General features: G+C 37.9%; 1 protein-coding gene across 1 annotated transcript; it reads right to left on the bottom strand.

Annotated features, from left to right (window-relative positions):
* Window positions 1-433: 433 nt before the first annotated feature.
* Window positions 434-7,377, bottom strand: LOC134795988 (charged multivesicular body protein 2b-B). The gene is made up of 6 exons (XM_063767885.1): window positions 7,229-7,377; window positions 6,880-6,971; window positions 6,267-6,383; window positions 5,718-5,898; window positions 5,027-5,133; window positions 434-2,055 (listed from the first exon to the last, which is right to left on the bottom strand). The coding sequence occupies exons 1-6, from the start codon at window positions 7,260-7,262 to the stop codon at window positions 1,963-1,965; spliced, it is 624 nt and encodes a 207-aa protein (XP_063623955.1). The 5' UTR covers window positions 7,263-7,377; the 3' UTR covers window positions 434-1,962.
* Window positions 7,378-13,436: the final 6,059 nt, after the last annotated feature.

Below are 13,436 nucleotides of genomic sequence, written 5' to 3'. Positions count from 1 at the left end.
TTAAAAAAACAAAAAAATTACAATTCTAGGGATTGACAGGGCAAGCTATGATGGCGCCATCTGCTAAAAACTTCCACCGGCCAACCCCATTTCGGAGCCGTCTCATATTTTTGTATGGAGACTGAAACTTTCCGTTTCCAAAATAGACGTTACAAATTTTTGAGAACATTTACAACTATTTGAAAACTATCCGCAATCTTCACATCTGTTACCTATCAAAAAATAAAGCTTTTGTTAACATAGTTAGCAAGTTCCATATAATGACACTTTATACTTATGAAAGCAAGTTTTATCCCCCATTGCCCCACTGCCCCATTTGGATTAAACATTCCTGTGTAAATGTGTATAGTATATTTATAATACATATATCTTATGTAAGTGTATACTCAAGGTATCGTTTAAACACAAAGAAATAAATACGCAATACATAATGTTCGTGTAAGTACCATGTAATACAAAAATATCACAGATTATTTTTACATTTGTAGGTACATTAGGTATTTACAATATTTAAATTAACCAATGGATGGAAAAGTGCGTAAATAATAAGCTAATTTCACTAACATAGATGAGATAAATTATAGAATTATAGATAGATATTTTTTATCTTACGGTAGGTTATTAAAATATAATTGGCATTTAAACTATCACGACCGAATATGCAGATATATTAGACCCAGGGATTAACGGTAATATTATTGTAGAAATACATAGGTATAGTAAACCAATTAAAAGTATGTACAATGATTGTTCAAGGAAGTAGGTATTTTTGTGTAGCAGTTAGAACCAAGATGCCTATATCAGAACACAAAGACGCTGTAGCCAAAATCGGATAATCAGCTCATATGTATTACTAACGTAATGATTGATAACAAATATAAATTAAAAGTAAAACAATAACCATCCCAATACTCGGTGCCATCAAGATTAGAAATATTTTAAAAGCTATTATATTAAACCATCGTCACAAACTTTAGGTTTATATAAACAAAAGGCTAGCACATGGATGCATATATTTAATTATTTGAATATATTTTTTCATATAGCCATTTTGTTATGCAACTTTGCAAATTTTTAGCCACTTAAATATTTTATAAAAACAACAGCAGTTCTGTTAATACCTATTCGTGTAACTCGAAGACATCGAGACAAAACATAACTGCCCCTACTAATCCAAATAGCACGATCTCTAAAGAAAATTCATTGCTAACTTATACTTTTTTTTTTATAGTTGATAATTCCATTTTCAAAATCATTTGTTATTGAGATATAAATAGCGCTATTCGGCTTTGGAGGGCAGATTACTACTTGTTCCATAAAATTATAGTTTTATTTTTGATGTTATTTGGATAAAACCATACCTGATTATTAGGTTATGATTAAGAGGTTCGATACTATTTTTGTCAACGTAAAAAGAGAATCCCTTACACTTGTCTAAAAAAGAAAGCTCTACCTCGACGGTAGATTTAGCATAGGAAACAGAACCATGCAAAATCAGTGGCATACATTTTAGCCGTATAATTGAATTTGTTTAATAAATATTTTGTTCGGCTTCAGCTCTTAAAGGTTAGTTCCCAATATACTTAGATTCTTGTTGCCCGGGTTTCATAAGCGAACCCAAACGTTCTTTCAATTGTTTATTTTTGTTACTGAAAAATACCGAAGAAAGAAAAATCCAGTGAAACAGTAACCTCTCGGCTGTCGTACGTTTCAGCGTTGTTTGAATTACAACTTTTTCTCACTTTAATTCAGGATTTCATTGAGTTAATCGGCTAAAATTAGGCCGCATACCAGGACATCGAAATCCAAAGCTTTGTCTATTTCTTTCTTTGTCGCCCAATCTTGCAAAGACAGAGAGGTAAATAGACGAAACTTGGATTTCCGATGAGAACGATAACTTGAGAAACAAGAAGGTGATGAATCGTGAAGTAATCTCCTTCAATAGGGCCAATAAAGTCCGCCCTAGGACTTGAGTTTGGCGAGCTGTGCCATAATGTCTTTGTCGGCCGTGGTCTCGCCTAGCTTGCCGCGGTTCACCGATGGGGCGTTTGCCATCTGGAAAAAAAAAACATTTTATAAGAACTTGTGGTCAAATCATATGAATAACTCCTCGGATCCCAATTCGATTAGGTTGATTGGCCGAAATGAGTCATAGAGTTCTACATGTATATTGTAAATATTTAAGCGCACAGTATAGTATGGATTATCTCATGTGATTTTTTCGGGCTCGGACAATAATCTGTTAAACAAAAGGTATTGTTTCATTTATGCAGTGGTTACACTGCTTACTGCTAATAGCCCCGACATAAGTAATGGAAACAAGTCCGTTTAAAAGCAAATTCACCATTCTAATTATATGGTTCAAATTCATGAAACAGCACATTCGGAGATAACACGTTTTTCTATTTCCAAAAACAAGACCACCCTGATTGTTCTCTGAATTTGAACCTTAATACTATCACGATAGTTGCTTTTTATACAACATGCTTGCTTTGGCACGTGTTGAAGACCGCTCTTAAAAGAAACAAAGGCTTTTGTTTAATTTAACGGATTAGCACCCGAACCCGAAAAAACATTTGAGATCATTCATACTATAATGATCGCCATGGCTCGCGCGTATTTCGTAGGTATATTTGTTAATAAATTATGAAAAAAAAACGGCATTTGATTTTAGAAAGTACATGCACAATATACATTAAACATACAATATTTAGGACGTTTTAATTAAGTATTTTTGATATCAAGTATTTTGTTACTTGTTTATCTTATTAATAAGGTCTGGAAGCAAGCTTTTCCGTTTAAATCATAATAAAGTAATCCAATTAGTCAAAATAATTATAATCAGACAATAGTAACCTTCTTATAATATCCGACCCAAATGCAGTTATTTGGAGCAAAGAAACTGAGAACTTGAATAACAGACCAAGTCATGAATACCTGCGCCAATGAAAAACCGTTGATATAACATTTACTTATTTCTTAAGGTGACCACTGACTAACAGGCCGCCGGACGATATCGGCCTGTCAGTTAGAACAAAAATTTGACAGCTCCGAATAACTGACCGGCCGATATCGTCCGGCGGACTGTTAGTCAGTGGTCGGCTTTACAAACTTCTTAGATAATTATATAATTACGAAAAAAATCTTGGCTAGAGAGAATTCGTCTCTACATTTTGTATTCTATGCCATCACAATGACATTTTTTTCCCTGTTCATTTATTTCATCATCATCATCATCATCATCATCATCATCATATCAGCCAAAGGACGTCCACTGCTGGACATAGGCCTCCCCCAAAGAGTGCCACAATGACCGGTCTTGCGCCACCCGCATCCAGCGGACTCCTGCGACCTACCCACGCTGCGCCTTCCGGTACGTGGTCGCCACTCGAGAACCTTTCCGCCCCAACGGCCATCGGTTCTACGGGCAATGTGCCCCGCCCACTGCCACTTAAGTTTAGCGATTCGGAGGGCTACATCGGTTACTTTGGTTCTGCTGCGGATGGCCTCATTTCTGATGCGATCACGCAGAGAGACTCCAAGCATAGCCCTTTCCATTGCCCTTTGGGTGACTTTGAGCCTTCTTATGAGGCACACAGTAAGCGGCCACGTTTCAGTTCCATATGTCATCACTGGCAACACACACTGGTCGAAGACTTTCGTCTTGAGACACTGCGATTTCATTTATTTATTATTATGTATTTATTATGATGAGCGCATATTGTCCCACTGTTGGGCAAGGGCCCCTCTTATTCTTCCACGTATCCCTATCCTCAGAAGTCTCCCACCAGTCTCTCCCGCCACCTCCGACGAGGTCTACCGTGACGCCTTACAATTTGTGCGACCCAACGGGTGGCTGTTTTGGCCCACAGGTCATCCGGCATACGGCTGACGTGTCCTGCCCAATCCCATTTGAGCTTGGCGGCAGTTACAGCTACATCAGTTATTCCAGTTTTGGAACGTAGTATTGTATTTTTAATGCGATCGGTTAATTTCACGCTCAGAATACTACGTTCCATGGCTCGCTGACAAACCTTATTTATAAAGCTGTTCATTTATAAAGCTAAAATACTCAGACCATCTCTTTAGTTCTGAATTCAATTTGTAAAACACTTGGAACTCTGGAATTACATAAATCAATATCTAAAAACGAAATTTCATCATACCTACTAACTGGAGTGGAATATCAGATCGCATTGTTCTATTATTATTTTTAGAGTTAGTTGCACTTAACGCCACTTTCTGCTTGCGATAGGTCGCAGTGGGTTGATTATTGCTGGTTAAAAATATGAATTTAAATAAGCAAGCACTAGTTGTGTCGTTTAAATAGGTTAAATTACTTCTAGACTGACCACTGACCTAAATTAAAAAGCAACGCGCATTCGTCAATGTTAAGCTTAGGTATACATATGTAATTACTGTCTCCAACAATCAAAATTCTTTACTGAAGACAATTATTAATTTAACTACATTTTTAGTTGTTTCATTCGAATACAGCATGTTTGTTTAAGGTTCAAATTTGATTGCAGTATTGGGAAAAGGGACTCATAAATTTTCCGAATACAACTTTCGTTTATGCAAAACTTTTTCGTTTCGGTTGTTTTATGCGGCCTCAAAATAAGTTAAATTATCATAATCATAACACCCTCCTTAGCCTTAGAGACACTAGTGTCAATTGAACGTCGGTGTCTAGTTAGCGCTATAAAAAGGCGACGCTGCGCAGTTGCGCCGGTATCGTCTTAGGTCGTCCCATCGGTTTTTCGTCAAGTTCTTAAATTAGTCCTATTCTGCTTTCGTCACTCATTCTACATTTAAAGCCGCCGACGATTGTGACGAATGTAGAATGAGTGACGAAAGCAGAATAGGACTAATTTAAGAACTTGACGAAAAACGAATGGGACGACCCAAGACGATACCGTTGCGCCAACGTTCCGTCAAGCAGCAGCCATAGAGTTGAATAGACGCCGACGCTCGGGAGATGCTAGTGTGGGGAGGCCCTTAGTGTGGGTTCCCATCATCAACGTACCTTTCCACTGATCTCGATGCCTATTTCGTCAAGGACCTTGTTGACTACGCCCTCAGTCTCCTCTTCATCTCCGGACTCGTCCATTATGTCGTCTAGTGTGTCATTGACTAAAAATAAACAAATATGTATTTATTAGTACAAATTCTTCTTGATTGACTAGATTCATTAAGGCCCCGTAGTTCTCACTGAGCGTAAGCGTGAGCGAGATGGGTGTGTATTTCTATATTTTAAGCTTTATGCATAAATAGTAACAATTTTTAAATTGGGTTTTAGACCTTATGTTCTTGATTTTTTTCCATCAGGCAAAAGTCAAAAAATCAGGATTTGAACCGATGAAGTCACTAGAAAAAATCCTCAATATTGCTAAAATTATTAATTATTGCTAAACTAGCTTTATCAAGCAATTCATTCATGTCTAGAGTATACTAAGAATATATAATGTGAATATTACCTACATACTTGTATGTTATAGAAGCAAAATAAATCATTTCCTTCCACAAACAGTCCAGTTGTGGAATAAACTACCTGACCAGATTTTTTTGGGAATACTTTTACTTGAGTATTTCAAAACAGAAATATATCCTGAAGCTGCAGACATCTAGTCTAAGATCACTTGTCATCAGCCCTAACAGCCGGTCGTAGACTTGTTTGCCACTAAGATGGTATTTAAATACATATATAATGAACTTACTCATTTCATCAGTCATATCCAGCCTAGCATTTGCCTGTTTAAATCCTTCCATGTCCTTGGCAATCTGGTGCGGGTTCATGACCTTATTTATGCTGCCCATGGTCTTGGCTGTGGTACCCATGGCCCCTGCTATGGCTATGTTGGCACCCATGGTCTTGTTAGTCATTTGGACATTGGCAATCTAGAAAATAAATTTAATGATATTTGTAATATGATGAATTGATGATTCATGACAATGAATATTTGATTGCAAAGGTCGTGGGTTTAAATCCTGCCAGATGCGTAATTTTTTCCATAAGGTTTGATTGTTTGGAAAAGTGAAAAATTGATATAAGCAATACTTCCGTCTCTTTTTTTTTAATTTATTTAAAAATGCATAGCCATAGTTTACCTTCCAGTATTCTGAAATATTTTACCTTATCTTAAAGCAATGTTAATATTCATCAAAAAATACACTCAAATCCAAGTACATAAAAATGATGAGTCACTTATCAAATTAGCATTCAAGTGTGAAGTAATAACCTTGTAATATTTCACAACTCAAGTTACCTTGCTGTTAGCCGCATATATTCTTGTCTTCTGTTTCCGCAGCTGAACCAACTGCCTTGCTAATATTTTACAACCTTCATTGTTTCCTTCTTTTGCCATTTTTTTGATTTCCATTTCCTGTAAATTGGTTATGAAATATTTAGTGATTTTTTTTAAACTATTGATAACTATTATTTTGCTGTGCGGTTCCTATTTAATTCATTTTAATTTCACCAATCTATCAAACATGTTGACAAAATAACATTCAAATATGGTAGCAATTACAATTAACCATTATAAGAAGTATTTCTATGAATTAAGTAATAACAAGAAAATGTTAATAAGCATACACAATAACAATTACCTACATTAAACATATTGTATTGTAGTAATACCATGAATATGGGCAGTTAAACCACCTCAATGAAGATGGGAATGGTAGAGGATAGTACCCCTGATGGTTAAAACACTCAGCCTTAAGGAACCAATTATTGAGAAGATGTTAAAAAACTGTCTAGTGACGAGTGAAGTGTTTATCAATAAATCTTGAGCCAGTATTCCAATAACATGTCCCTAAGGCTGTGGGTTTTTGTCCTAGCTCTAGTTCCTGGCGTAAATTAAAGACAATAATTACCAGTTTCTTTTCTTCTCTCTCTAGCGTGGCCTTATCCCTATCGAGCTCTCTGGTAGCTTTGCGCAGTTCCCGGTCATTCTGTCTCTGCTGTTCTGTAAATGAGGAAGATTATTGTGACTCAACTGTTGAACAAATGTGACGTCCCACGGTAAAGGTACCTTATGGCGGTTGGCGCTTACGCTATTATTAACGCCGCTCCAATATTATTGCGGCGCTATGCGACGTAAGCGCCAGCCGCCGTAAGGTACCTTTTGCCGTGGGACGTCACAAATACACTTTGTAGATAATGGATAAACTTTGGGAGAACCTTACTCATAGCAAACCAATTGGTTGTTAAAGTAATACATACCTTTAACAGTGGGCTCTTTCCTGAAGAAATTCATAGTATTATAATGGATAACGACAGGTCAATATAAGGTGGGATTTATATGATATCAAAGTATTGCAAAACAAATCTAAACGATGACTAATACAATAAAATCCGGATTCGCTCCTTGTTGATAACTGTCACTGACAATGTCAAAATAACTGTCAGCTGTCACAGTGACTTCGGCGGCGGTCCGAATTGTACATTAAAGAAAGTCCAACATAGCGCAGCGTTACGAAAATAAATTATAATATATTCCTGACGATAAAACGAATCCTATAGTTATAATTATAAAGCATTTTATTTCAAAAAGATCACATGATTTCTCTGTTACTTTTCCATTTTGTAAAGTAGCAGATTATTATTAAAAGAAGCTTACCGGGAATTTCTGAAGGCCCCTGTACACAATGGGCCAGCGCCGGCCAGTCCAAGGGACGCAGCCATGCGGTAGAATGAGATAGCAATATCACTGGCTCCCTCTAACGCATAAATGCGTCCCCCTGACTGGCCCATTGTGTACAGGGGCCTTGAGGTAAGTCTATAGTTAGGTATAGTAGAGTAGGGTGAGTTGTTCATCAGTTAACCACCCTTTTTTCGAGCGGACATATCTCGCAAAATTTCGATAAAAATAAATTATTACGAACATTAATCGATAGACTATTTAATTGGCTACAAATTGGCATTCAAGAAATTTTATTTTTCCTTATAGGTTTTACATATTGAGCTTTTAGAAAAAATGGAATTTGGCTAATAGTGTCCACCCTATAGGACAGTATTAATGAGGGGAGTGTTCTAGAGTTAACCAAGTTGTACACATTTAATCACTAATTTAAATGTTATTAATTATTTAAAAATAATAAGCCCCACAAATTTAAGAACGCAGTTTTCATTAATAACAAAGATTTATAATACTAAAAAATTAATAAAAGAAAATATTTTTACTCATATATTATCCTCAAAAATCAACATTTTGTATCATGGTGATTAATTACAAAAATTCCGGGTTTCTAACATATGATAAGTCGAATTACTATGTAATTATCATGGTAGTAACATCTGTTTATTTTTTGTAACCAGTTTCCATATTTATTTGTATAAGTTTTCTATGATTGCAGCATATATTTTTCATCAAAAATAACATTTATATTCGTTTTTAATATGACGAGCCATGGCTAGATGTTCGACATCAGATTTTGGTTAAATGATCGATACCCCCCTCCCGACGCGAATCTGACTTTTAAACAACTATCAGTTTAAGATACATAATACATACGTCAAAAGAGACTTGAAGAACACATCTAAGCAGTTAAAATATTAAGATTCTACTATAACTTAACAAAAAGGCATGACGCGAAAAAATTCTTACCTTGATTTCCCAAAAAGTTTTGCAAAATATTGAAATTCTTATCTCACTCGTCCGTAGACGGAGCTGTTAACTGGAGAGTAGGGCAGGCAGGTGCTTAGGTATCTAATGCCCTTGGTTGCACCAAGCGGCAACGTCGCGTTCGCCAGATAGGTATTCGCTTGGCTATTTGTGTACTAGTGGCTAACTGATGAACACCCGACTCTAAGACCAAGAAAAGTCTGCAGAGATTTTAGCCCACGCAGTGCAAGTGTTATTTTAAACGACAAACTTCAATGAAATCTTAGGTACCAGTGCTTATTAAAACTAATTGTGTCGAAGTCTAGTCAAAGGTCCCACTTTGTCGCTTAACATAATGACGAGATTTGCTTGTATATTTATACGAATAACCCGTCTATTACCAACCTGTCAACCGGACATTTCACCCAGTTGGACGGTTAGTACTTTTTTTTCCCAACCGGACATCTGGTTTGCTGGTTAATAATAGGCAATCCTGACCTACACCCTGGCTGTACGGTTGAAACTTTTTTTTTCCTAACTATTCATCCAAGTCGCAATCAAGGTGTTCTGTTAGTATTTTTTTCCTAATCAGCCAATTGAATTGCCAACCAGGTGGTCAGTTAGTAATTTTTTCCCAACAGACCAATTAGAAATGCCAGCTGGTTGGTCGGTTAGTATATTTTTCCCGACAGGCCAACCAGACACACCAACCAGGTGGTCAGTTAGTACATTTTTCCCAACAGACCAATTAGAAATGCCAGCTGGTTGGTCGGTTAGTATATTTTTCCCGACAGGCCAACCAGACACACCAACCAGCAGGTCAGTTGGTACATTTTTCCCAACAGACCAACCAAGATATACCACATCTTAATAAATGATAAGTTTTTGGCAAAGTTTCATTTACAGTATATGGTTCTATTTTCCCGTACTAGTGTGTAAAATAGCACTTTTCGTGCGTATGTCAAAAGTTTAAAGGGCCATATGTACTGTAAAACGTCGTACGATACACGTGCGAATAGGTAATTCGCAACTCGAGTCGATTTAAAACACTCCCTTCGGTCGTGTTTTAATTTATCGCCACTCGTTTCGAATTTCCTCTTTTCCGCACTTGTATCGTAAATAACTATTTTGGTACAAGCTTTTATCGCTGACTGTACTTTTCTTTCCACAGGCAACTAATGCTCATCGAAACAATTCTAAAAACCCCAAACACAATTAGTATGCGTTGTTTCATCACATAGTTCCTATGGCCACCTCCTGTCTCCATCATCAGATCAGCTCGATGACACCATAATATTGCATTGTCACCCGACTTACGTATGAATGCAAAATTTCAGCTCAATCGGAAACCGGGAAGTGGATCAAATTTAACTTGCAAGATTTGATTACACACAGACAGACAGACAGACAGACGCACGAGTGATCCTATAAGGGTTCCGTTTTTTCCTTTTGAGGTACGGAACCCTAAAAAGTGTAAAAATCAAGTTTAAGTGACAAGTTTACCAATAACATTTATTTTTTATGTTCAAATACATTCAAAAAAATTAAAAACACAAAAAGAATTTTTTTTTTGCGGAATTGACCTAAACTCATATTACAGTTTTTTTCTTCTTTTGACCTCAGAAATGCGTGGTTAAAATTATTCGGTTTCCTCATGTTACACCGTGTATACAGGGTGGTTCCTGTTACAGGACCAATAAATTAAAGGCTGCACTCCTCAAACTGACCAACATTTGTTCTGCAACTGTTATAAATTATGAATCCTTTAGACTTCCTCTTTTTCATACAAAATAAATATTGACTTCAATGTACGCTCACATCAGTGTGTATGGCGTTGCTTGTCAGTTGTCACGCTTTAAACATAACAAAATTTGCAATACATTGCGTCTTAGAATAAACTTTAAAGTGTAATAAAAATCAAAACATGACTTATTTTCAAAAATTGCTGAACAAATGTTGCTCAGTTTGAGGAGTACAGCTTCCAGTTTAATTTATTGCTCCTGTTATAGGAAACATCCTGTATGGCAATGTTTTTTAACCGCCTTTAAAAAAAAGGTGGTTCTCAGTTTGACCCGTATGTATGTATGTATGTATGTATGTATGTATGTATGTATGTATATTCGCGATTATCTCGCGCTTGGCTGAACTGATTTTGATGCGGTTTTCAGAAAAGTGTTTGTTACATTCTGGAGAAGATTGTAGTATACATAGATCTGAGCTGATGTTGAACCCTGGCTACCGTCCACCTAGTGGAACTCAGGTTTGGTGCAACATAGGCCCACGTTATTTTGCCAGCTTGGTGCAACATAGGTCCACGGTATTTTGCCAGCCGTTCGGGGCAGTTCCAAATCGGCATACTATAAAAGGAAAATATACTAACGTACCAACCAGCTGGCATTTCTAATTGGTCTGTTGGGAAAAATATACTAACTGACCACCTGGTTGGTGTGTCTGGTTGGCCTGTCGGGAAAAATATACTAACCGACCAACCAGCTGGCATTTCTAATTGGTCTGTTGGGAAAAATTTACTAACTGACCACCTGGTTGGCAATTCAATTGGCTGATTAGGAAAAAAATACTAACAGAACACCTTGATTGCGACTTGGATGAATAGTTAGGAAAAAAAAAGTTTCAACCGTACAGCCAGGGTGTAGGTCAGGATTGCCTATTATTAACCAGCAAACCAGATGTCCGGTTGGGAAAAAAAAGTACTAACCGTCCAACTGGGTGAAATGTCCGGTTGACAGGTTGGTAATAGACGGAATAACCTATCAAAGCGTCTTTATGGCAAGCGGCAAAGTGGGATTTTTGCCGGCCGCCGACATAATTATACTCACCTACTCACTACTGTTCCATTTCCATGTGAGCATGTGTGCACATGCTTGATTTAGCTTTAAACTAAGTACTTTAAAGCTCAAGCTAGTTAAGAAATAGTTTTAGAATTGCAGGTAACTAACCCTAACTCTAGGTGGGTGAATAAATAGTTCATGTTTTACCTCTGAATGATTTTAGTAATTCATTGTTGTTCTCCATTATAAAGTTATTGAAGTCATTTTGTTTTTGTTCCATTATTTTTACTTGAAATTTCTAGATACGCTTACTGTACACATGGTACCTAAACAACGGTGGTGACAGATTTAGTTAGTTACTTCGTTACTTGGCGACAAGGTTACCTGAGTGTTACCAATAACTTCTAGAATGAAGTGTTTAGCCACTTTGCTTGCTTTATGGTATTTGATGGTATAGAGTCAGACCAAGAATAGTCTGCAGCGGATTTGATAGCCCACGCAGTGCAAGTGTTATTTTAAACGTCAAACTTCTATGAAATTATGACGTATAAATGACACTTGCACTGCGTGGGCTATCAAATCCGCTGCAGACTTTTTTGGGTCGACTCTATTTCTAAAGGCCCGTGTACATATTGGCCCAACGCAGGCCAGTCCAAAGGCCCCTATACACAATGGGCCAGCGTGGGCCAGTCTGGGGGACGCATTTATGCGTAAGAGGGAGCAAGTGATATTGCTATCTCATTCTACCGCATGGCTGCGTCCTTTGGACTGGCCGGCGCTGGCCTATTGTGTACAGGGGCCTCAAGGGACGCAGAAATGCGGTAGAAAGAGATAGCAATATCACTTGCTCCCTCTAACGCATAAATGCGTCCCCCAGACTGGCCCAATATGTACAGGGGCCTTTAAGCCCACTGCGGCGCACAACCACGGCTTAGGTAAGGCCAGTCCAGACGGGATGATCAAATCGGCTGGTTTGATTAGAAAAAAAATTGGCGTCAATCTCCAATGTAATCACCAACTTTAGATTTATAGTGATAATTGAGCGCTCTAAATTAACTTGTCGTCTACCAACTTGTCAAAAAACCGGGCAAGTGCGAGTCGGACTCGCGCACGAAGGGTTCCGTACCAAAATGCAAAAAAAAAAAAACAAAAAAAAAAGCAAAAAAAAACGGTCACCCATCCAAGTACTGACCACTCCCGACGTTGCTTAACTTTGGTCAAAAATCACGTTTGTTGTATGGGAGCCCCATTTAAATCTTTATTTTATTCTGTTTTTAGTATTTGTTGTTATAGCGGCAACAGAAATACATCATCTGTGAAAATTTCAACTGTCTAGCTATCACGGTTCGTGAGATACAGCCTGGTGACAGACGGACGGACGGACGGACGGACTGACGGACGGACGGACGGACGGACGGACGGACGGACAGCGAAGTCTTAGTAATAGGGTCCCGTTTTACCATTTGGGTACGGAACCCTAAAAAAGCACCCTCTATCTACCCCGGCCGTAGATTTCCGTCAATTATTCTGTACCCCGCATTTGTTACGGACGGAGATCTCCGGCCATTTTAACCCCAGTCGAAAAGCAGTTTTTTTTAATGATATTAAAGGTGCTTTTCACCTGCCAATTATCTCGGATGCAAAAAAAATCGGTCGTAACAAATACGGGGTGGCCGGCGCGTGTGGGGAGCGGGAGACAAGGGCAAGGGTTAACTGATTTGCAAGACCGAAGTGATCCCAAAATGCCCCCATACGCAAATACTACTAACTACAAGCGTCACAAATTGATATTCTTGTGTCCGCCGCCCGCACCTCCATTTTGTCGGTAATAGGTATCGGTTATAATCGGCGAGCCAAGCGTTTGCGTCCGCACCACCTGATTTGATCAGACAATCAGATTGGCGACAAGTTGTTCCCGTCTGGACTGTTCTTTATTTTATATTAGCATGTGGATTGCATCAAATCTGCATCATAAATTTCTATGCATGCGGATCAGATGCAGAAGGGAAATGAGGATCACGAAAAATAATAAACAATC

This window comes from Cydia splendana, chromosome 13, assembly GCF_910591565.1.
Source record: "Cydia splendana chromosome 13, ilCydSple1.2, whole genome shotgun sequence".
NCBI classification, from domain to species: domain Eukaryota; kingdom Metazoa; phylum Arthropoda; class Insecta; order Lepidoptera; family Tortricidae; genus Cydia; species Cydia splendana.
This window is presented reverse-complemented; position numbering and strand designations above follow the sequence as displayed.

Excerpts from the sequence above, each read along its gene's own strand:
- LOC134795988 (XM_063767885.1), bottom strand. The coding sequence starts at position 7,262 with ATGAATTTCTTCAGGAAAGAGCCCACTGTTAAAG. Across the intron at positions 5,899-6,266 it reads TATATGCGGCTAACAGCAAG|ATTGCCAATGTCCAAATGAC; the intron begins GTAACTTGAGTT and ends TTTATTTTCTAG. Across the intron at positions 2,056-5,026 it reads GCATCGAGATCAGTGGAAAG|ATGGCAAACGCCCCATCGGT; the intron begins GTACGTTGATGA and ends TTTTTTTTCCAG.